The 23,445-nt window shown below is 53.2% G+C and overlaps 1 protein-coding gene across 1 annotated transcript in view; it reads left to right on the top strand.

Annotated features, from left to right (window-relative positions):
• PREX1 (phosphatidylinositol-3,4,5-trisphosphate dependent Rac exchange factor 1) overlaps window positions 1-23,445 on the top strand; it is a 207,831-nt gene that overhangs the window by 159,644 nt on the left and 24,742 nt on the right. The window contains exons 15-25 of the mRNA XM_010383869.2: window positions 5,992-6,064; window positions 11,506-11,648; window positions 13,417-13,509; window positions 14,451-14,599; window positions 16,268-16,353; window positions 18,775-18,911; window positions 19,547-19,667; window positions 20,680-20,867; window positions 21,264-21,425; window positions 22,115-22,325; window positions 22,741-23,017. Coding sequence (XP_010382171.1) covers window positions 5,992-6,064; window positions 11,506-11,648; window positions 13,417-13,509; window positions 14,451-14,599; window positions 16,268-16,353; window positions 18,775-18,911; window positions 19,547-19,667; window positions 20,680-20,867; window positions 21,264-21,425; window positions 22,115-22,325; window positions 22,741-23,017 — 1,640 coding nt within the window. The remainder of the gene's footprint in view (window positions 1-5,991; window positions 6,065-11,505; window positions 11,649-13,416; window positions 13,510-14,450; window positions 14,600-16,267; window positions 16,354-18,774; window positions 18,912-19,546; window positions 19,668-20,679; window positions 20,868-21,263; window positions 21,426-22,114; window positions 22,326-22,740; window positions 23,018-23,445) is intronic.

The raw sequence follows: 23,445 nt of genomic DNA, 5'->3' as shown, positions 1-23,445 counted from the left end.
GAATGTGTCCATCCACTTCAGCAGCCTGTCTGTGGCTTGGCCTGGTGTGGGAACACAGGATGGGTAACTAGAGCCCACGCAGGAGGATGACTTCCAGGAGATGGTTGGAAAGGCAGCTCACCTTCGGCTTGGGTCAGGGAAAGGGGAGGAGGGTGTGCCTGCGTGGGTCTCTTTGTGCGGGAGAGATCTGTGACAAGGATGTGACCTTGGAGCATGGTGACAGCCTGTCTTGACTTCAGGAGGCACCCCCCACCTTGTACCTTAGCAGGAAAGCAGGAAGAACACATAATTGTGTACGGCAGGAAGGTATTTTTGCTTTGGACACGTCTTCATTTCTAACTCTAGGTTTTTCTACCGCTTAAAATAAAATGTTGATTTAGTCCCTGCTGAATCAGTTACACATGCGTTTGGCTGCACATAACACATAACGGGAAATCTGACTTATTTATTTATTTATTTTTTTTTTGAGGTGGAGTCTCGCTCTATCGCCCAGGCTGGAGTGCAGTGGCCGGATCTCAGCTCATTGCAAGCTCCACCTTCCGGGTTCATGCCATTCTCCTGCCTCAGCTTCCCAAGTAGCTGGGACTACAGGTGCCCGCCACCTCGCCCGGCTAGTTTTTTGTATTTTTTAGCAGAGACGGGGTTTCACTGTGTTAGCCAGGATGGTCTCGATCTCCTGACCTTGTGATCCGCTTGTCTCGGCCTCCCAAAGTGCTGGGATTACAGGCTTGAGCCACCGCGCCCAGCCGAAATCTGACTTATTAATAAGATATTCTTCTCTCACATAATTCATTGTCTGGAGTTCGTGGTCCTAGAGCTCAACAATGCTGTCTACCCAGGCATCTCCTGCCTTTTTCTTCTGCTATCCTCGTATTTTCTCATGAGTTGCCTCACAGTCACAGGTGGCAGCCATGGCTCCAGACATCACATCTGCACAGAACTATGGCCAAAGGCCGTCCTGTTGGAGAACATTTATTCTTTCTGTGTATTGGGGAGGAAACTTCCTACAGTCCTCCCTTCCCCTGCATGGTCTTTTCCTTAGGTCTTATTGGCCAGGTGGGTCTGACATACACCCCCTAAACCAGCCGTTGGGGAAGAGAACCAGGATTGCTGATAGTGGCTTAGAATTCCTTGGGATTCATTTCTTGTGACTTCAGGAGGGGGCTTGCTAGGCATTATTCAGACAATCAGAGTTCTTTAAACTCTGAGGATGAGGTGGGCATTGGCCCTTGAAGAGACAACTTGCACTCTCTTATCAGCTCCGGATCGGTTTGGTGCATTATCTTCTTTAATCCTCAGAACAACTTGAGACAAATGCAGTTGTTCCCATTTTATTGATGAGGAAACTGAGGCTTGGGTTGTGGAACTTGCCCCAGGGCACACAGCCATCAGGATCCTCTGTGTGTATGTGTGTGGCAGGGGTTGTCCTGATGCCTTCATATTCAGTAACAATCATAACGCTCTGTATTAATGATCGCTGATTGAGTCTGAGCAGAGACCCCTCTCAGGGGTGTCAGAGGCCTAGGAGAATCAAGGGCAAATCTGAGAATGAAATAAAAATATGGGTGAGGAAAGGAAGCTCAGAGAGCCTTAAGTGATTGCCCGAGGACATGGCCAGGGCAGAGCAGGGCTTTGAACCGGGGGAAGCCAGCTCTGGAGTTCGCTCTCTTTGCCTCTCCACTGGGTGATTTCTGGGTCTGTGTCATTTGGGCTCCAGGACGCCCCAGGCTGTGACTGTCACATGCAAGGCAGGGGGTCAGAGTGGGAGAGAGCAGAGGCGGGCCAAGGAGCCAGGTGTGGGGCGGGCACAGATTTGCAAGCTTCCGTGCTGGCTCTGCAGAAGTGCACCTGGAACGCCCGCCACGTGGACTTCTACGACCAGGCAGATGGCAGGTACTGATGGCAGCAGGGTTCTCAGCAGGGGCAGGGGCAGAGAGGGGTCAGGGTAGGAGAGGCGGGGGTCAGGCTTGCAGCTTGAGGTACTGGGAGAAGAGACGCAGGAGAAATGGGAACAGGAAACTTGGCTGCAACCCTAGACAACTAACCTCCCCTGTCAGCCTCGGTTCCCCTCTCCATGGCATGGTGGTGGGGAGTGTCCAGCTTTGAGCGGCCTCCGCTGTTACTGTGTAAGCTTGAGCAACTGCCAAGTCTGTCTGTGCCTCTGTTTCCTCCTCTGTTGAGTGGAGTTAATAAGAGTGATTGTCTCCAGGTCAACCGTACAGTCTGAGTGAAATCTCGCAGCCCCTTGCACGTGGTAGGTCAGTGAGAGGCATCCTTGGGCATCTTTATGGGGTCTTGGAATTCATGGGTAAAGAGGCTGTCAGGGGTCCTGTATAACTCACACCTCTCTCCCCCATTACTCTGTCTCTCCGCCCCACTTTGCCTCCTCCATCTTCATTCCTCAGTGGTTCTCTCCAGTGAAAAAATAACTAATCAGGAACAGCTAACATTTATCAAATGCTGCCTGTGTGCCAGGCTTTGGGCCGAGGGTCTTGCACAGAGCGTCTCATTCAATCCTCACGAGAACTTGGTGGGATGGAGACACTCTCCCCACCACTTTAGAGAGGTAGAGGCCGAGACAGGGAGGTGAGTTCAGAATCAGTTTCCAAACTAGGTCCTCTCTTCTCCCTTCTTTCTGTCCCTCCTCCCTTCTCCCATCAATCCCTTTTCTTCCCTTCCTTCCACTTTTTGTGACCCACCAAGTACTAGACTTTGGGTTTTGATGTGGGATGATGATGTGAACATGGCAGGCAGCGTCCCTGCCCACATGGAGCTTACACCCGGTGGACAACAGACCTTAAGCAAAATGTATACATGAGTGAGGTAATTTCAGACTGCGACAGGGTGGCACGGATGCCTTGCCTGAGTGCGTGTGACCGGTGAACGTTTATTGAGAGGACGGGTGGAGGAAGATTTGGGGCACTACTTTCGGGTAGTTAAGAATGGCACTCTCTGAGGAAGTGGCACGGCCCTGAGACCTGCAAAGCCGGGACAGGGCATTCCAGGTGTGCAGGAAATGATGAGTGCAAAGGCCTTGAGGTGTGCAGAGGGCACCTGAGGGCGGGTTGGCAGGTGGGGGTGTCAAGGCAGGGAGGCATGGCGGGGGAGGTTGCAGGGGTCTTGTGTACGGCGGCTTCCTCTGGGAGGGGAGAAATTGCATCCTTCCGAGAGGGCTGCAGGGAGGTGGCAGGGCTTCCTGTTCAGGTGACACTTCCAGGCCTTCTGTATCTCTGTTGACCTGAGAGTCCCTACTGGCCTTGCTTTAGGAACTCCAGGACCCTGTGGGGAGGCTGGGACTGTGAGTGCCTCAGAAGGCCAGGTGGCTCCAGCTGCCTGCCGGGCCTCCCATCTGCAGGGCAAGGCCTGCCTCCCCACGCCGCCCCCCCAACCCGGCCCCAGCCGGCCCCTCACAGCGGGGGGCAGCTGCCCTGGATATGGCCTGTCATAGCCACCTCCCCTGGCAGGGTTCCCAACCACTGGCTTGGGGTCCTGTGGGAGAAATGTGTCTTAATGGAGTCAGCCACTGGCTTGGGGTCCTGTGGGAGAAATGTGTCTTAATGGAGTCAGCCACTGGCTTGGGGTCCTGTGGGAGAAATGTGTCTTAATGGAGTCAGCCAGGGCAGGCAGTGTGGTGAGATGCCAAGGCCAGAGGCTCTGCCCAGGGCCGAGTCCTGCTGCCTCTGAATAGCACCCCTGTCTCCTCTGGTGGGAAAATCCCCTCTGGCTGTGGACGGGAGGGGACAGGCGGCCTCTCAGGACTCCTCATTCTGGGAGGTGTTTCAGTGACAAGAGGTGGTGCCTGTGGCTGTCTCTTCGGAGTTGAAGCTCATTGACCTGGCTGCGAGCTCCTACACGATCTGGCCCCTGCTGACCACTCCTTTGTTCAATCAGCAAACAGCTATTGAGCAGGGACTCTAGGTCTGCCCCGTTCCCAGCACTTAGGATTGAGATTGAGTGGGGGCACAGCGGTGCTGGCTCCTGGCCCTCATGGGTCTGACTCAGCTTGTCCTCCCCCTGGCCGGCCATGCTGCCTTCTGGTTTTTCTGCGCTCCAAGCTTCTGCCCATTTCCAGACCTTTGCCCCTACTGTTTCCTCTGCTTGACAATCCCTCCCACCATCACATGCGTGTGCACACGCACACACACGCGTGTCACACACTTGGCCTGGATGTGTTGAGAGTATTTGGTTTGCAAGCAACAGAAACAGGCCCTGGCTAATTGATGGGGGAATAAAAAAGATGACTCACTGAAGCGGGGGTGGGGCACTCACAAAGTCAGGGCAGGCCTAGGAGGCCTTAGGAAGAACTGGCACCCAGAAGTGCTGAGAAGCTAGCACGTGGGGGCTCTGTCCAGCACACCACTGCGGGGGACAGTCAGCACTGCTGTTCCTTGTCCTTGGGGTCCTCCACTGAATTGTCATGTTCCCGGGGCAGGGAGCATCCCGTTGGCCTCAGCCTGACCTAGGAGGGCTGCAAACCTTGATCGACTGCCCCACCAAGATGATATCCCACCTGGGAGAGTTGGCCCCAAAGGCCAAACCCGCAGGGCCCAGCACATGGGCCGTGCCTGTTCATTCTTCACGTTTCAGGTTGGATGTCACTTCCTTGGGGAAGTCCTGAGATGAGTCAGATCGCCTTGGTTCAGATTGAATCAGTTTGGAATATTTTCATTTGCCGGGATAACAAACCCAACTGAACAGTGACTTACACAGACGCCATCTATCAAGAAGCATGGAGCTAGGTGGTTGCAGGGCTGGTGTATGGGCTCAGTAGCAGACAGAAGAACCTTCCGTTCTTCACCCCACCATCCTCAGCATCTCAGCAATGTCACTATCTTGCCTATCAGGGAGCCACTGCAGCCCCCAGCATCACTTCCTCATACGACTTTATCCCAGGCAGGGAGGGGTGGTGCTGCTTTTCCCTTTTACCTGGAGAGTGGGGGAAGGTGTTTTTCAGAAGCCCCTGGTAGTCTTCCTCAGTTGTCTTATTAACTGGTGCTTGGTCAGTTGGCAATTGAACTTGATTTCTAGTATTAGAGACACAATTATGGAGGCTGAGCCTAATTAGGGTTTGTGTTTCTGTGGCATGAGAGAAGTCCAGAGATGGGTAGTTTGAGCTGCCAGAGTGTCTCCTGATATCTTTGGGGACCACACTCTCTGTGTCTTTCTGCTCTGCCTTCCTTAGTGAGTTTCCAGCCACCAGGGCACCTTGTAGTCTAAAGTGACTGCAAGAATTCCAGCCATCACATCTTTGTTCCAGGCAGGAGGAAGAGAAAGAAAGGGCCAGGGACAAGGGGTTTTGCCAGAGCATCCCACCGGTGATTTCTGCTTATAGCTCATTGGCCACCTGTAGCTGCAAGGGAGGCCGGAGATGGATGAGGGCCTCCCATTCTCAGGGAGTAATGGGAAAGGTGTTGCTAGGCAACCAACATTGTCTGCCACTTAAAATCTCCATGTTTTCTTTGCGGTGTTGATCACAGTACAATAAAATAGTCTTGTTTGGAGTTAATAATAATCACAAACGGGGCCGGATGTGCTGGCTCATTCCTGTAATCCCAGCACTTTGGGAGGCCAAGGCGGGCGGATCACGAGGTCAGGAGATCAAAACCATTCTGGCTAACACGGTGAAACCCCATCTCTACTAAAAAATACAAAAAATTAGCCAGGCATGGTGGCAGGTGCCTGTAGTCCCAGCTACTTGGGAGGCTGAGGCAGGAGAATGGCATGAACCTGGGAGGCGGAGCTTGCAGTGAGCCGAGATTGCACCACTGCACTCCAGCCTGGGTGACAGAGTGAGACTCTGTCTCAAAAATTATAATAATAAAAAATAATAATAATCACAAACATGTTTTGGGGTTACTGCAGTAAACAAAGCAGACAAACCCTGGCCCTCATGGAGCCTACTTTCTTGGGTGGTTGTGGGCTTCTTGCTAGCCATGCATGGCCTCTCGGATGCTGCCCACCTGACACCCTCCCCTTCTTGTTCCATTCCAGGGAGACTGCCAGACTCGGGAGGAAGCAGTGGCGCTCGGCGTGGGTCTGTGCAACAATGGCTTCATGCACCACGGTAACCGCCCCCACCTGCAGCCCAGCCCTCGGGACCTTGTTCCCTGGAGCTGATGGTTTGGGGGAGTATGGGAGGACTGAAGCCAGGTCTGTGGCTCTCTAGACCCCCGGGGGTTTGGGGTGGCTCACGAATCCCACCTCCCTCCCCTTTCTGTTCTGAACCGATTGAGAAATGGTTTCTGGTGTCCACTGGGAACCAAAATGGCTGGAAGGACATGGGCTAGATTTGAAGTCCAATCCATGGGTTTCCTGTGCCCTTCCTCCTGGGCGGGATGTGGCCTTCCAGGGTAGACAGTGAGGTCAGATGAGGCAGGCCTGGCCCGAAGGCCTCCGTGGGGAAGAAGGAGCTGTGCCCTGTGGGACAGTGGGCAGGTGGGTTGTGACTTTGAGAGGCAGGAAGCCCTTCCTGGGATGTCTGCCTCTTTCCCCAGCCTCCTCCCTCAGATGAGTGGCTTTTTTTTTCACTGGGAGAGAGGCAGGTATTGGGGAGCGGGTTCTGAGATGTTCCTGAAGCAGGAAGGTGGCAAGAAGGAGGACGAAGTGGCTCCATGGACACCGGTTTAAATTACAACAAAAGTTAGTGTTCTGTGTGCCTGGGCTCTTTCTAGACACTTCACGTGTATTTATTAGTTTAATACTTTACAGCAACCCTTTGATACGGGTATTAACATCATCCCCATTTTATAGATGAGGAGATAGAAGCTCAGATAGTTAAGAAACTTTCTTAAGGTTGCATGGCAAGTAGAAGTCAGGATTAGAACCCAAGCTATCTGGAGTCAGGATTAGAACTCAGGCTATCTGGAGCCGGGATTAGAACCCAGGTCGTCTGGCTTTACAGGCTACACACTCAACTGCTGTGCTATGTAGCATCTCCCCTTGAGGGCCCTGGGGGAGCTCTGAGTCTCCTGTCCTTTCAGCAGGACAGGTAAACCTTTAACCCCTGCCAAGGTGCCATTTTCCTGTTTCTAGAACATTCCTCAGAGCCTTTGCACTTGCAGTTTCTCTTGCCAGGGTGCCCTGCCTGCCTCATCCCTGCAGGTGACTCAGTGTTTCTGCTCAGTCAGCTTCTCCCCTGTGGGGGCCTCCCCACAACCCTGGCTAAAATAGCTCCTCCCTGTCATCACTCTGCTCCTAGCTCAGATTCTCTCTCTCTGTCTTTTTTTTTTTAGACGGAGTCTCGCTCTGTCACCTGGGCTGGAGTGCAGTGGCGCGATCTCGGCTCACTGCAAGCTCTGCCTCCCAGGTTCACGCCATTCTCCTGCCTCAGCCTCCCAAGATGCTGGGACTACAGGCGCCCGCCACCACGCCTGGCTAATTTTTTGTATTTTTTAGTAGAGATGGGCTTTCACCATGTTAGCCAGGATGGTCTCGATCTCCTGACCTCGTGATCTGCCTGCCTCGGCCTCCCAAAGTGCTGGGATTACAGATGTGAGCCACTGCGCCCGGCCGGATTCTCTTTTTTTTTTTATAAGGGGCTGTTCTCTCCCTGTTAGGCGGATCCCATCCCGCCTTTCTGTCTTTGTTCATTCTGACATCACGCGTGGTGTCTTTGGTGTTCCAGGCACCATGCCAGGCTCAGGGAGCAGAGTGATGACCAGGACAGATAACAGTTCCTTATGTCTGTGTGTGTATGTGTGTGTGTGTGTGTGTGTGTGTGTGTGTATGCATGTGCATGTGGTATGTGCAGGGGAAGGAAACAGGGATGCCAGCAAGGAGGTGGTCATGATAGTCCAGGGGAAGGAGGATATGGCTGGGACTTGGTGGTTGCAAGGGGTTAGAAGTGGTCAGATTCAGAAAACCCTGAGCCACAGGAAGGCCCTTTGGCCATTTCTCCTTTCTGATGTTGGCTTTTTTAGTTCTAACTCAGAGATCTGCAAACTCTGTCACAGCTGCTTAACTGTAACTCTGCTTTTGTAGCACAAAAGCAGCTACAGACAGTATGTAAGCAAATGGGCGTGGTTCTGTGCCAATAAAACTTTATTTAGAAAAGCAGGTGGTGAGCCATAGTTTGTTTTCTGAGACGAAGTCTCAAAGTCTCTCCCTTTTGTCACCCAGGCTGGAGTGCAATGGCATGATCTCAGCTCACCACAACCTCCGTTCTCCTGGGTTCAAGTGATTCTCCTGCCTCAGCCTCCTGAGTAGCTAGGATTACAGGCATGGGCCACCACACCCAGCCAGGCCATAGTTTTTTGAGCCCTGGTCGGCCTGCTGGATTTGCGGTTCCCTTGGCAGAGTGCGCCATGTGCTGGAGAGCTGAGAGGCCTTTGGGTCTATCCCCTGCCTTGTGGCCAGCAGGTCCCTGACTCAGCTGACTCCCAGTCGACCCATGTGTCTCTCTGGGCCTCAGTTTCTCCAGTTTTCCATTGGAGGCCTTGCATTCCCCTCCTCTGCACTCAGCATGCCCAGTGTTCTGTGGGAATAGGACTCACTCTTTAGCTTCCAGTTTCCCCAGCTGAGGTGGGCAGGGCAGGGCCAGTGTGGACGGCCAAGGGCATTTTCACGCATCTACCTCATCTCACCAAAGTCCTTCATTCCCAGAAGCTGCTCTGTTTCCCTCGGGGCCCTCTGACAGCCCCGAGCCTCCCTCCAGTCAGTTGGGCACAACCTCTCATTTGTGGGTGAAGGTAATTAGGGGTCCTCTCCAGCTGCTATTCCGGGAAGGCTGCTGGCTGTGGACATTCTGCTGGGCGGTGACTCCCAGGCAATCCTGATGTCCTCAAGGCCTCTGAGGGAGAGAAATTGCAGGGCGTGGCCCTGCTCCTCTGTTCCCTGCCACGAACTCAAAAATAGGCTAAAATAGGAAAGGGCCAATTCCAGGGTTGTGCCTTCAGCAAAATACAGGGTGAGGTGCAGGATGGGTGACAGGGAGGGGCCTCTGTGGTACCTTTTGAGGCACCTCAAACTGGGGCTGAACTGAGCCCACAGACCCTAAGGTATTCCCCCCTTAGGGCTGGCCTGGGGTCTGGCCCTCTTGCTTTAGGCACATATGGGGAAACTGAGGCTTGCCATTTAATCCCCACAGCCACCCCAGCATGTTGGTCCTGTTGTTACTCTTGTAGACGAGGAAACTGAGGCTCGGAGAGGCTAAAGGGCACGAAGACAGGAAGGGGCTGAGCAGGGATTTGAACCCAGATCTGAGAGTATCCTATAAAGCCGGACCAGCAGCCTTGAGGGAAAGGTATTGAGGTCGGTAGCTCGCTTGGCTGAGCTCATGGATTTGAGGGATTCCACGCTGTTTTCCACAAATATTTTGGTCAATATGCAACATTGCAATTCTTCCTCCCACTCCTGGGATCTTCTAACTTAATGTTTATAGTGGAGTCGAAGCCAGCGGCCCCCTAGGGCCTGGCTCCCCAGCTCTGGGGAAAGTGGCAATTTGTGTGTCTGTTTTCTTAAAAAGGTAACAGGGGTGGCCTGAGAAAGGGGCTTACAAACAGGTAGAGTTCCAGGTGAAATGTCCCGGAGAACTAAGGAGAAAGAAAGAAACGCCCCCGGCTGCTTTCCACTGAGTCACCACATCCAGAAAAAGCCTCTGTCTTCAGGGATAAGGGGGATGTCTCATGGCTAAGGCAGCTGGTTTCCCTTGTTTCAGGCACCCACTGGCCTCCGACAGCTGCCTTTACCTCTCCGAGCCTTGATTTCCACCTTTGTGCACTGTTTATACTCAGCCCTGCCTCATCTAACAGGCCTGGCTGGGCAGTGTGGGAAGAGGAGGAGAGGAAGGAGGCTCGATGAGGACCCTTCTGCTGCCTGCTGCCTGCTGGCTCTGTGACCTAGGGGTCTGAGTCTTAGTCTCCCCGTCTATGAAAGGGGCACAGCAATTCTTTCCTTGTTCAAGGAGTGGTGAACTTAGCATGTCTCCCCAGTGTGCCTGGCACTGGGAGGTGCCTGGTTAAGTTGTAAGTTACAGAGATCAGATCACCAATTGGTTGATACTGGTTATTTTTATTCATTTTCCTGGCTTGTCCTAGAAAGGGGTCTGTGTGTGTGTGTATACACATAATATATATATTATATATATTATATACATGCTATATATTATACACATATAAAAATATATATATGTATCTTTTTTTGAGATGGAGTTTCGCTCTTGTTGCCCATGCTGGAGTGCAATTGTGTGATCTCACCTCACTGCAACCTCCACCTCCCGGGTTCAAGCAGTTCTCCTGTCTCACCCTCCCAAGTAGCTGGGATTACAGGCATGTGCCACCACGCCCAGCTAATTTTTTATTTTTAGTAGAGACAGGGTTTCCCCATGTTGGTCAGGCTGGTCTTAGACTCCCGACCTAGGGTGATCTGCCCTCCTCAGCCTCTCAAAGTGCTGGGATTACAGGTGGAGCCACCATGCCTGGCCAGGGTCAGTATATTTTTGTATGTAAAGGGCCACTTAGTAACAATTTAGGCTTTGTGGGCTGTACAGCTTCTGTCACAGCATTCAGCTTTGTCCTTGTGGCTCAAAAGCAGTCACAGATAATATAAGTACAAATACAAATCACTGTAGCTGTGTGCCAATAAAACTTTATTCGTAAGACCAAGTAGTGGAGCAGATTTGGCCTGCGGGGACTGAGTTTGCTAACTTTTGGTCTAAAGTGTCAGCATCATTTCATTCTGAGAGGTCTGAACGTCTTTTCACAAATTGCTGCTCATTGGAGTTTGCTTATGTTAACTAACTGTTGATATCCTTTGCCCATTTATCTGTGAGCTTCTGAGCCTTTTCTGGTTGATTTGTTAGAGGTTTTATATATTCTAAATATTTATTCCTGTTGGTTTTGGACACTATAGTTATCTTCACATCTACCATCTACCTATGGAGTTGTTATCAAATGGAGGTCCTTAATTTTAGTCTAGTACAAGAGGGTCTTATACACAGACTCCTTTTCTTCTCTAGGACAAAGATGTCATCCTATTTTTAGTTTTGTTAGCTTCAGTTTTACTGTTCATATGTAGGTTTTTAATCCATTAGGAGTTTATTGTTGTATATGGTGTGAGGTAGGGATTCAATCCCCCCCCCCCCCACCCGCAAGTCAGTTTTCCATGCATCATCTGCAGAATACCCTGTGATCATGTATCATCATCACAGACTAAGTTCCTGCGAACAGTTAGTCCTCTTATGTGATTTCTATTCCCTTCCACTGGTTATTGATCTGTTTCTACTGCAGTTCCACACTGTGTTTGTTACTATGGCTTTGTAACATATTAATATCTTTTTATAGCAGGTGAGGCAAGTTCAGGCTTTTCAAGAGAAGTCAGAAAGCCAGATCACTTTGTGAAATATCCTAATATGTTAGTGTTGGCATTTGATTCCATTTTAATAGAATAGTGTTTGCCAAACCAAATGTGTCCATGGCCTAGTTCCAGCCTGTGCCTGCCAGTTGGCAAACATGGCTGAAACTTTCCCACGTGAATCTGACCACTGAGTGCACATCTGTGGATCTGCAGTGCTGGAGAAGAGCGAGTTCAGGGATGAGTCCCAGTACTTCCGCTTCCATGCTGACGAGGAGATGGAGGGGACCAGCAGCAAGAACAAACAGCTTCGCAATGACTTCAAGCTGGTGGAGAACATTCTGGCCAAGCGCCTGCTGGTAGGAGCACAGCTGAGCTGCTGTCCCTTCCTTGCCCGAGCCCCTTGCAGGCATGGGAGCTGGGTGACCTTCTGGCTATGCACAGAGAAGGGGGCTCAGCTTGGAGTACCAGAATAGGTGGATTCTAGGTGTTAGGGGACAACTCTGCAAAGAGGCCAGGCTGTATCACTGGCTGAGACTACCCTCCTAACAAAAGAGATTGGGCTTTCAGGTCTCCCTTCCTGTTCCCTTGCCTCTCCTGTCCCCTCCCCGTACATTGTATAGAGAGGTTGGCCTCCTGAAGCAACTCATCCCGCATACCCCACGGCAGCCCCCATCTTAACACTTGGCCTGCAGCAGGCAGTCAAGACAGACGCTTAGAGAAGTTAGGTCTCTGGCTACCGCCAGGATTGGAGCTGAAGCCTGACTCATATGAAGATGGCTCCATTAACTTCTATCCCGTAGTACTGCAGGGACTGCTGTTCCCTCTGATTTCATTCCTCTCACTGTAAAGTCCCCCAGTGCTTCCTGTCACACTTAGGATAAAATTCAACCTCTCACTCCCCTCCCCTCCCCTTCCCTCTTTCCTCTTTCCCTTCCTGCTTCCTTCCTCTCTCTTCTTTTCTCTTTTCTTTTCTTCTTTCTGTCTCTCTTGCGCCCTTCCTTCCTTCCTTCCTTCCTTCCTTCCTTCCTTCCTTCCTTCCTTCCTTCCTTCCTTCCTTCCTTCCTTCCTTCCTTCATCCCTCCCTCCCTCCTTCCCTCCCTCCCTCCTCGCCTCCACTTTCTTTCTCCCCTCGCCTCCCCTCCATTCCCCTCTCTCCCCTCCATTCCCCTCTCTCCCCTCCCTTCCTCTCTCTCCCCTCCCCTCTCTCCTCTCTCCTTTCCTCCACCTCCCCAGTAGCTAGGATAATAGGCCTGCGCCACCACACCCAGCTAATTTTTGTATTTTTTATAAAGATAGGGTTTTGCTATGTTGCCCAGTCTGGTCTTGAACTCCTAGGATCAAGTGATCAACCTATCTTGGCCTCCCAAAGTGCTGGGATTACAAGCATGAGCCATTGTGGCTGACCTCCTGATCTCTTTTCTTACTCTCCAGTGCCTTGGGGCCTCCCTCAGGACTTTTGTATGTGTTGTGCCTGCTGCCTGGAGCATGTTCCTGCACTCTTAATGAAGTTTGTTTTTCATTTCTTTTAGGCCTCAGCTCCGGTAGCACCTCCTCTGCCTGCTTGCCGTGCCCTATCCCATTAAGTGCTTTAATTCCAACTATGTGTACTCCCTGCATCACATCCTATGTTTCTTTGTTTATTCGTTTATAGTCTGCCTCCCCGACTAAGCCGGGCTGGGCCTGTTTGTCTTGTTCTAAATGGTGACTCCAGCACCCATGAGAACTGCCTGGCTTGTGTGATGGGCAGCATCTCAGTCAATCTCTGTTGACAGAATGAGTGCCTTTCCCTGTATCCCCCCGACTGGGGAACCCCCAGACCTGTTTCCAGCATGCCTGCCATCCTGCCCTCGGGTGGGACCGCTGCTCCCTGAATTCCCTAACTCCACATTCTTGGTGGCTGGACACCTTTGGATCTGTGTGATTCGTTAAGCCAGTGGCAGGCACAGAGTGAGCACCAGCTCTGTGCCAGATGCTGTTTGCATTTTGCTCTGTCTCACCCGGCCTGGATCTAGCTGCTTCCCTACTAGACCTGGGACGAGGTCATGGTCCTGTGGGGGCCGTGGTGGGGCTGGCTGCAGGCCCACCTCGCTCCCCAACTGGGTTCCTTTTGTCCTGGGCCCCCAGATCCTGCCCCAGGAGGAGGACTATGGCTTCGACATCGAGGAGAAGAACAAAGCTGTGGTGGTGAAGACCGTCCAGAGGGGCTCGCTGGCCGAGGTGAGGCCCTCGGGGGAGCTGGCAGGGAATGTGTGCAAGTGGCAGGGCGGAGTGTCTGTCTTCACCGTCCTTGAGGCAGCCAAGCCCAGGAGATACTAGAATGATCGCTGGCTCCTCTTCTCTTACTGCCCACGTGGATAAACTGAGTCCATTACCCACTGTCTGCAGTGGCTGCAGGAGCTGGGAGTGAGTGCAGAGGCCCAGGGCCCTGGTGTGTTCCACCGCTGCCCTCTGCTGGACGCTGTGGGGAGGTACAGCCAAAAAGCAGGTTTCTCAGTTTTCTGCAACAAGTCACAGAGGCTTGAATAAGATAAACCTGTTGCTGTCCCATGCAAAGCCTAGAGGAGGATAGGTTAGGAGAGTGAGGGTGTGGCTGACCAAGGATTCAGCCCTGGGGCCTTCCAGCTTCTCCTGGGGCGTGTGGAGGTGGGTGGGGGAGATGCACCTGCCATGCTGGCTGAAGCCCAGCTTGCCCCTGTGGCAATTAGGAATGCTTTGGGCTGCAAGTAGCCACATACCCATGGCTGGAGCGGCTGAGCTGACCTTGCCAGTGATGTCAGCGGTTGGAAGGAGGTGGTTGTGAATCTTGGTTCAGGTCAGCATGTCTTCATCTTTCTTGGCCAGGCCCTCACAGACACAAGGTGGCCACCCTGGTGTGACTCTCATGTCCCCACACAACAGGGTCAGGCCCCAGCAGAGTTTCCCCTCAGGAGGAACACCTTTCCCAGCTGCCCTCCCATGAGCTTCCCTTTGTGGCTCGTGAGGCAGAACCAGGTGCCTTGTGCCCTTCAACTGCTTACCATAGACAGCACACAGTCACCCAGTCCTGCCAGATCCCTTGGGCCAGCACCTTTCTGCCGAACACATTTGAGCTTCCTTGATGAGGAGGGAAGGAGCTTAGTGACCGGTGTGCACGTCTGTCCCCTGCCACCCCTGCCCAGATGGCCGGCCTGCAGGTGGGGAGGAAGATCTACTCCATCAATGAGGACCTGGTGTTCCTGCGGCCCTTTTCGGAGGTGGAGTCCATCCTCAACCAGTCCTTCTGCTCCCGCCGCCCTCTGCGCCTCCTAGTGGCCACCAAGGCCAAAGAGTGAGTATCCTGGGGCAGGGTGTCCAGCAGCCCTGCCTCTCAGGGTGAGTGGTGGCCGAGGGCTGGGGGTGGCATGAACTGTCCTGGTCCCCCATGGCTGGGACCCATTGCTGGAGGCACATGACACAAGCTGAACCTTCATTCATTCGGCAGATGTTTATAGAGTGCTACTCTGTGCTGGTGGCAGTTTGGGCCCTGGGAATCCAGCCATGTGGAGATGCATGTAGTTCCTGCCATTCATAGATCTCAGATCTAGCTGCGGGAGGGAACAGGAGACAGACGATGTGCAGATAGAGAAGTAAGACACACGCTGAGCCTGTGCTGGTGAGCGTGGCGCAGATAAGTTTCTATAAACCCGGGAAAGGGGCCAGAGTGTGCAGAGGGATGTTCGTCAGGGAGACATCACTGAGAGTTGAGGTGAAGACCCGAAGCAGATCATGGAGGAGCCAAGGGGATTTCTGGATGAACAGGGCTCCAGGCAGGGGAAGCAGCCAGGGCAGAGGCCCTGAAGTGGCACTGTGTCTGGCACATTGGAGGAGCAGAAGGAAGCTGATGGGGCTGGAGCAGTGAGTGAGTGAGAGGGAGGGCTAGGCAATGAGGTCTGTGGGGCAGTGGGGTCCAGGCCCTGGAGGCTCCTGGCAAGGACCCATGGGGAGTCATTTGAAGCTTCTGATCGAAGTCCTGTGGCTGCAAGTGGAGCTCAGATTGTCAGGGGCAAAGGTGGCACTAGGGGGAGCTGAGGAGGTGGTGGTCAGCAGAATGCACCAACAGGGGCAGGAGGAGCAGAGCCATGCTAGGGGTAGGTACCGGGAAGCAAAGCATTTTCTCTTTGAAAAATTATGCATCTGGTTTTTCACTTCTCCCTTTTATTTAAGACAGATCTTCTCTTGTCAGGAGGCGTGGAAAGTTTTAAATACAATTATTTGAGTAAAAAGGCGAGCTGACTTAGGGAAAGTGTGGTTGATAGATGGGTTGGTATGTGGAAGTGGCAGAAAGCACCAAGGTGGACTGTGTCTGCTTAAAGCTGTGGAAACACCTGGGTTTGAGAGCAGGCTCCCAGCTCGGCTTTATCTGCAGGGGGGAATGGGAGGGACGATTGTGCAGCACAGGGTTGGAGACATGCCCTAGACGGGGATGTGGGCAGGGCACTGATGCTCCAGGAGCAGTGACACCCACTGCCCTCCCTGGTAGGTGCTGCCTCTCTGCTTTGGGGATTGATCCACAGAATGGCCCAGTCCTGCCTTCCTAGGGGACTTGCGTGGGTGTTTTTCTAGGGTCGGCACCAAGATGTACCACCAGGTCATTTCACACCCTCCCACCTGCGAATCTTTAGCTATTGACTGGCTGGAGTGGTGGTCTCACCTCTAAGGGCCTTAGGACAGGAGAACAATGGAGAAGGTGTGGGAGGGTGGTCTGGAGTTTCTGTGCGAGGACAGAAGCTCCAAGGGCAGGCCAGTGGGTTGTGCTTAATCAAGGATCCTGGTCAATCTGCCTGATTGACATTTCTTTCCATATTTGGGAGCTGGAAAGCCTGTGTTGCTACTACTATTTTGGGCTGAATTTCCCAGTGTTTCCAAGGCAGACACTCTCTGGGTCGGCCCCGGGATTATTGGGAGCGATGCCGGTTTTCCTCATGGCCTTTTTCCCTGCCTCTTCTACCTGCTGCAGGATCATCAAAATCCCCGACCAGCCGGACACACTGTGCTTCCAGATTCATGGAGCTGCCCCGCCGTATGTCTATGCTGTGGGGAGAGGTGAGTGGGAGCCTAGGGAGAGAAGGGAAAGGTGCAGGAGATGGTCGGTCTGTCTGTGTGGCAGGAGTTCAGAGCCTTCTGAACTCTAGGCTTCTGCCAGACAACGTACCATCAGCACTTATTTTCTTTGCCTGATGCCAAGACTTGCAAACACAAATGTCTCTTGGGATCAGGTAGGCTACAGGTGGGTAGCGATCCCAGTGGAAGACAGTGGGGACTGGTGGGGACTATGGCAAGGCGAAAAATACGTGTTCACTCTGGAAGGAGCAGTGGCTCTTCAGCTGGAGCTCCTTATTGCCAGACTGGAATGGGAGCCCACTCTCACCAGACCTGATTTTCTAAGAGAAGCCAGAAATGCAAATCTGGCGGCTCTGCCTCAATACTTCTGTGGCCAGATCCAGCCGAAAGGCCAGCAGATCAAGACCTCTGCTTTCTGCATTGCCTATTCCTTGTGTGCTATTAAAGGTGTCACTATGTCTTGGAGATGGAAGCAAGTAGGTCTATGATACTGGGCCCTCAGACTTTTCTGCATTTAAGTGCCTCCTTTTTATTTTTTTCTTTTTTTGAGACGGAGTCTCGCTCTCGCCCGGGCTGGAGTGCAGTGGCCAGATCTCAGCTCACTGCAAGCTCTGCCTCCCAGGTTTACGCCATTCTCCTGCCTCAGCCTCCGGAGTAGCTGGGACTACAGGCGCCCGCCACCTCGCCCGGCTAGTTTTTTGTATTTTTTAGTAGAGACGGGGTTTCACCATGTTAGCCAGGATGGTCTCGATCTCCTGACCTCGTGATCTGCCCGTCTCGGCCTCCCAGAGTGCTGGGATTACAGGCTTGAGCCACCGCGCCCGGCCGTGCCTCCCTTTTTAAAGTTTAAACATACATCGTTCACTTGTGTGGTCATAGTTGTGCGTTTACTAGGTATTCATTAAGAAAATGCATACCGGCCGGGCGCGGCCGGGCGCTGTGGCTCAAGCCTGTAATCCCAGCACTTTGGGAGGCCGAGATGGGCGGATCACAAGGTCAGGAGATCAAGACCATCCTGGCTAACATGGTGAAACCCCGTCTCTACTAAAAAATACAAAAAAAAACTAGCCGGGTGAGGTGGCGGGTGCCTGTAGTCCCAGCTACTGGGGAGGCTGAGGCAGGAGAATGGCGTAAACCACGGAGGCGGAGCTTGCAGTGAGCTGAGATCCGGCCACTGCACTCCAGCCCAGATGACAGAGCAAGACTCCGTCTCAAAAAAAAAAAAAAAAAAAGAAAATGCATACCATGACAGAAGGCTACTGAGAATTTGATAATATTTTAAAGTAGGTTTTCATTTTGTCCTTAAAGCAGTGATTCTCACCTTGGGGCACCTTAGCCTCCTCTCCAGAGGACATTGGCTCTGTCTGGAGACATTTTTGTTTGTCGTAACTGGGGAGGGGGTGTTTCTGGCAGTTAGTGGGTAGACCAGGGATCCTGCTAAATATGCTGCAGTGCACAGGACAGCCCCGGAGAGTCACACAGAATTATCTCACCCAAAAAATCAGCAGTGCCTTGGTGAGAAATCCTGCTTCAAAACATCTGCAGAGATATTGGTAATAGGTAGTAATAAGTGTTCATAGGCAACGAAGGTGAAAAGAATAAAACAGGTGCTATTTCTTGAGCACTCACTGAGTGCCAGCCATGATGCTGAATGCTGCATGTATTAACTCATGGGATCTCCCCAGGACCCTCTGAGTAGGGATTATGAGCGTTCTCATTTCACAGATGAGGAAGCCGAGCTCCAGAGAGTGAAGGTAGTTACTGAAGGTTCCAGGGTCGGTCTATGGCAGAGCCAGGGTTTGAAGCCATGCGAGTCCCCAGGGGCTGTACTTGGCACCACCACACCATTCGGGCCTGGTATTGCCCCATGTCTGGGCAAAGCTTGGCATTTGTTTGCATTTCCAGACCTTTCACATGAACTAGAAAAACCCCTGGGTTCAAGACCTACGGTTTGGGGATTGTGGAATAGCTGAAAAACCTTGCCCTTGGAGTGCGGTAGGCCTAGTTTGAATCCTGGCTTCTGTTCATTCGACCGAGAGAGCATGGCTTTGCCTCTCTCAGCCCGTCACCCTATCTGCCAAATGGGGCCGATCCTGGCTCAGTAGCACGAGGCGGCTGCAGGACTTTAAAGGAGATGAGGCTCTAGAGTGAAACGGATCCAAATCGGATCCCATTTGCCTTGCTGCGTGACCTTGGGCCAGCTACTACTTCTCTGAACCTCAGTTTTTTCTTCTGCAAAATGGGAATGTCAGTCCATTCTTTGCACTGGAATGGGTCAGAGGGCGACTCTGGGGTGGGAGGGCTGGAGGTGAAGTCTTTGAGTGTGTCTTGCGGGGGAACAGTGTTCAGCGGGCTGCTTGTCCTTGCCTGGCATCCAGCCTCACGCTCTCCTGTTCCCCTTAGGCTCCGAGGCCATGGCTGCAGGGCTCTGTGCTGGTCAGTGCATTCTGAAGGTCAATGGCAGCAACGTGATGAACGACGGTGCCCCTGAGGTCCTGGATCACTTCCAGGCATTCCGGAGTCGGCGCGAAGAGGCCCTGGTGAGTTGACCAGCAGCTGGGGCCATCAGGGAAGTCCTGCTGGGTCGGGGTAGGCGGCTGAGGCCTGTCCTCTCTTCTCTGGAGAAAACCTGCATGTGCCACTGGTTGTGAGTTGGGTGGGGCTGCTGACCCAACAGGGCGGAGCTGGGCCTGAACTCTGTGCTCCTGCTGCCTCCTTAAACCAGAGGAGCTGTGCTGTGATACCTGGGGGTCTCAGTTTTCACAGCTGTGAAATGGGTGTGACCAGACCCTCTCTCCTCACCACATAGGCATGTTGGGCACGTAATCAAGCGGATGGTGAAAGTGGATACTCCATTTGGTTGGGGGTCAGGGTTCTGGTGGAGGGCGAGATTCCCTCACTGGTTCATTCATTGGCTCACTCAGTGTGTGTGTTTTGGGCACCTGACCCTGGGGACACAGGAGAGACAATACGTCTGCACCCATGGCCCTGCTTCACGTTGTCACATCCCCTGGCCTCTGTAGGGAGCATAGACTGTGCACGGTGAGGGCTGAATGTGACTGGTGGTCAGTGAGTTTCCAGAGCTCTGGAACCCAGGGGCAGTTTGCACCTCGGCCCCATCCCCTCCTCCCTACCTGCTGGCACCATGGCTGTCCCTTACTCTGGCTTCTGGCAGGGCCTGTACCAGTGGATATACCACACCCATGAGGATGCCCAGGAAGCACGAGCCAGCCAGGAGGCCGCCAGTGAGGACCCCAGTGGCGAGCAGGCCCAGGAGGAAGACCAGCCTGACTCAGGTAACAGACGTGACATGGTGTGACAGGAGCTTCCAGAGGGACTGAGACTCCAGAGGGGTTGGGTCCTCTCCTGTGTCCCCTCACCTCCTCTCCTCCAGCCAGTCCACCTCCATGCCAGCAGGTTTGTTTGTTTTTTCTTTTTGGAGACAGGGTCTGGCTCTGTCACCCAGGCTGGAGCGTAGTGGTGTGACCACAGCTCACTGCAGCCCCGACCGCCCAGGTTCCAGTGATCCTCCCACCTCAGCCTCCCGAGTAGCTGGGATCACAGGCGTGCCCCATCACACTTGGCTAATTTTTTAATTTTTGGAAGTTTTTTTAGAGGTGAGATCTCCCTATGTTGCCCAGGCTGGTCTCTAACTCCTGCGCTAAAGCGATCTTCTTGCCTTGGCCTCGCAAAAATGCTGGGATTACAGGTGTGCACCACTGTGCACAGTCACGATGCCCGCGATGTTATGTCAGTTTCTGATGGTTGCTATAGCAAAGTGTCACAAACCCAGCAGCTTAAACAACACACAGTTACTACTTACAATTTTGGAGGTCAGAAGTCTGAGCCCCACTGGGCTGAAATCAAGGTGTCCACAGGGCTGCGGTCCTCCTTGGGGTTCTCAGGGAGAATCCGTTTCCTTGCTTGTTTCAGCTGCCTGGACCAAGCCCCCATTATTTCTTACCAAGACGGTGGCAATGGCCTGCTCACGGCTCTCCCTGTCCTGACTTACTTTCCTCCCAGGGGCTATTCCCCCAGATGAGAAGAGAACCTTCCGATGGCTCCCTCCATCTTCAGGGCCAGGCCTTCGATGGCTTGTGTGATCTTGTCCAGACTGGCTCTCCAACACCTTCCATCACTTCCCCACTCTCCTCTCTGCTCCGGCTACTCTGGCTGAATGTACTCCTGCCTCGGGGCCTTTGTACTTGCTGTTCCCACTGCCTGGAAGGCTTCCTCCAGAATCCTCCTTGCCTTGCCTTCCTCCCTCCCTCTGATGTCTGCTCAGATGTCACCTCTTTTGGCTTCCAGCCTTCCCACTGCTGTCCCTGGGTCCCCGGCTGAGCCTGTGTGAGGACAGCCCCATGGTCAGCCTGACTGTGGACAACGTGCACCTGGAACACGGCGTGGTGTATGAGTACGTGAGCACGGCAGGCGTCAGGTGCCACGTGCTGGAGAAGATCGTGGAGCCCCGCGGCTGCTTCGGCCTCACTGCCAAGGTCTCCTTGGGCACTGCCTGACCCTGCCCTACCCTCGGGGATTGAAGCCAGTGTCTCTTATCAGGGGGTTGGGAGAAGGAGTTGGGTGAGACACCTGAATCCCATTTCCTCAGGCTTAGCCTGGAGCCCTGAATTCTGGTCCTTGTCCTACCACTAGGTAGCATGGGACTGTGGAGAGTGGCTTGTCCCTTTAGCCTCAGTTTACTCCTGTGCAATAAGGGCCAGCAGCAGACCTGACTTCCTGGGGGGTATTACGAGTGGTACAGGAGTCACTGCGGGCGAACAGACCTGACTTCCTGGGGGGTATTACGTGTAGTACAGGAGTCACTGCGGGTGAACCGCTTAAGATCTGCCCAGCACCCGGGGAGTGCTCAGTAGCTGTTGACATTTCTGCAGATCCTCGAGGCCTTTGCTGCCGATGACAGTGTCTTCGTGGAGAACTGCGGGCGGCTCATGGCCCTGAGCAGCGCCATTGTGACCATGCCCCACTTTGAGTTCCGCAACATCTGCGACACCAAGCTGGAGAGCATCGGCCAGAGGATTGCCTGCTACCAGGAGGTGCTTGCCTGCTCCCTCCGGGGTCTCTACCACGGGTCCCAGACATAGCGTCTCAGCCTGGGATCTATGGGTTGTAAATGTCAAAGCCCATCCCAACTCAGCTGAAACAAACAGGAGAATGTATGGTGTGTATTACTGAAAAGGGCGGAGGTGAACTTACCACATCATAGCAGCGTGGCCTCTCTGCATCTCCTGGCTTCGTTTTCCTTTGTGTTGGGTTCACTCTCAGGCAGGCCCTTCTCTTGTGGTGGAGGGGGACACGTTGGCCCTTGATAGCTCTAGCCTTAGTGAGCCCAGGAAAAAATTAACTCGGAGGGAGCTCTGTTGGCTTGGCTTAGGTCATGTGCCTCATCCGGTTCCAGTTGCCATAGGGATGGAGAGGCACGTTGACCCTGAACCTCATGAACTGAGGGTGGGGCAGAGACAATGCTTCAAGGATGGCTCAGGGGCAGCCAAAATGGAGCCATGCATGAGGTGGGCACCCAGAGGCCTTGGGTTCCTCCAGGCTTTCCCTGCAGTCTGGAGCCATGAAACACGGTCCAGGGGTTCCCCTTCTCATTTGGAGCTACTGGCATTTTGTCCCACTGTGAGCATCTGGCCTAGGCCAGGATAAAGTGGGTACTGGGTGTGGGCCATTATTTCCAGATCCTGCCCTGTGACTCACAACTTTACGGCCTCCACTTTCTCAGTTTGCAGCCCAGCTGAAGAGCAGGGTCAGCCCACCCTTCAAACAAGCCCCCCTGGAGCCCCACCCGCTGTGTGGCCTGGACTTCTGCCCCACCAATTGCCACATCAACCTCATGGAAGTGTCCTACCCCAAGACCACCCCCTCAGTGGGCAGGTCCTTCAGCATCCGCTTTGGACGCAAACCCTCCCTCATCGGCCTTGACCCGGAGCAAGGTACCTGCGTGTGTCTATTAGAAACTGGGTTCAGATGTTGCACTCCAGATACTTAGAAACTTGTCTGGAGGTCAGCTGTCCAGGGCTGGAATGGTGGCTCCATGGTCATCAGGGATGACCTTCTCTGTGGGGCAGCATCTCTAGATGTGGCTTTATGCCTCGTGGATGATGATGTCTGCTGGGATACCAGCCATCATGTCTGCATTGCAGGCAGCAAGAAGATCACAGTAGTTAAGAGCATATTAGCACCAGCCTGGAACATTCTTCTTGAAGTAACCAAATGGATTAAGAGTATTTAAAGGGGAAATTTTTCTCCTTCATTGGGATCCTTGAAATGGGTTTGTATTGTTCTGCCCAGAGGCCCCGTGGGTGCTGGTGGCTGTTTTCCAGTGAGCTCTCCCTTCCTCCACTGTAGGCCACCTGAACCCCATGTCCTACACCCAGCACTGCATCACCACCATGGCTGCCCCCTCCTGGAAGTGCTTGCCTGCTGAAGAGGGTGATCCCCAAGGCCAGGGTCCCCACGATGGCAGCTTCGGGCCAGCCAGTGGGACCCTTGGCCAGGAAGACCGGGGCCTGAGCTTCCTGCTCAAGCAAGAGGACCGTGAGATCCAGGATGCCTACCTGCAGCTCTTCACCAAGCTAGATGTAGCCCTGAAGGAGATGAAGCAGTATGTCACCCAGATCAACAGGTGAGCGCTGGCCGGGGGTGTCCGGAGCACGTGGGGGGGAGGGGGAGAGGTGTTCTCAGTCCTGGCCTTATTGACACGTGGGTAGCATCATCCTTGTAGTGGGTGGTGGGAGGGGGACTGCTGTCCTGGACATTATGTAGACTATTTAGCAGTATCTTTGTCATCTATCCACTAGATGCCAGTGGCACCTCTCCCCCGATTGTGACAACCAAAAATGTCTTCAGACATTGCCAAATACCCCCTGCGGGGAAAATCATCCCGACTGAGAACCACGGTTCTAATGAAATACCATGGATATAGGCAGCACTCATCAGCGAGGCTAAAACTGTCTGCTGAAAGATTCTGGGGGGAACTTTATAATTTTCACATCACAGAAAGTGAGGACAAGCCGTCCGTTTGCTGCAATACACCAGGACACACACGCAGCC

The sequence above is a fragment of the Rhinopithecus roxellana genome, chromosome 13, assembly GCF_007565055.1.
Source record: "Rhinopithecus roxellana isolate Shanxi Qingling chromosome 13, ASM756505v1, whole genome shotgun sequence".
In the NCBI taxonomy this organism is placed as follows: Eukaryota; Metazoa; Chordata; class Mammalia; order Primates; family Cercopithecidae; genus Rhinopithecus; species Rhinopithecus roxellana.
This window is presented reverse-complemented; position numbering and strand designations above follow the sequence as displayed.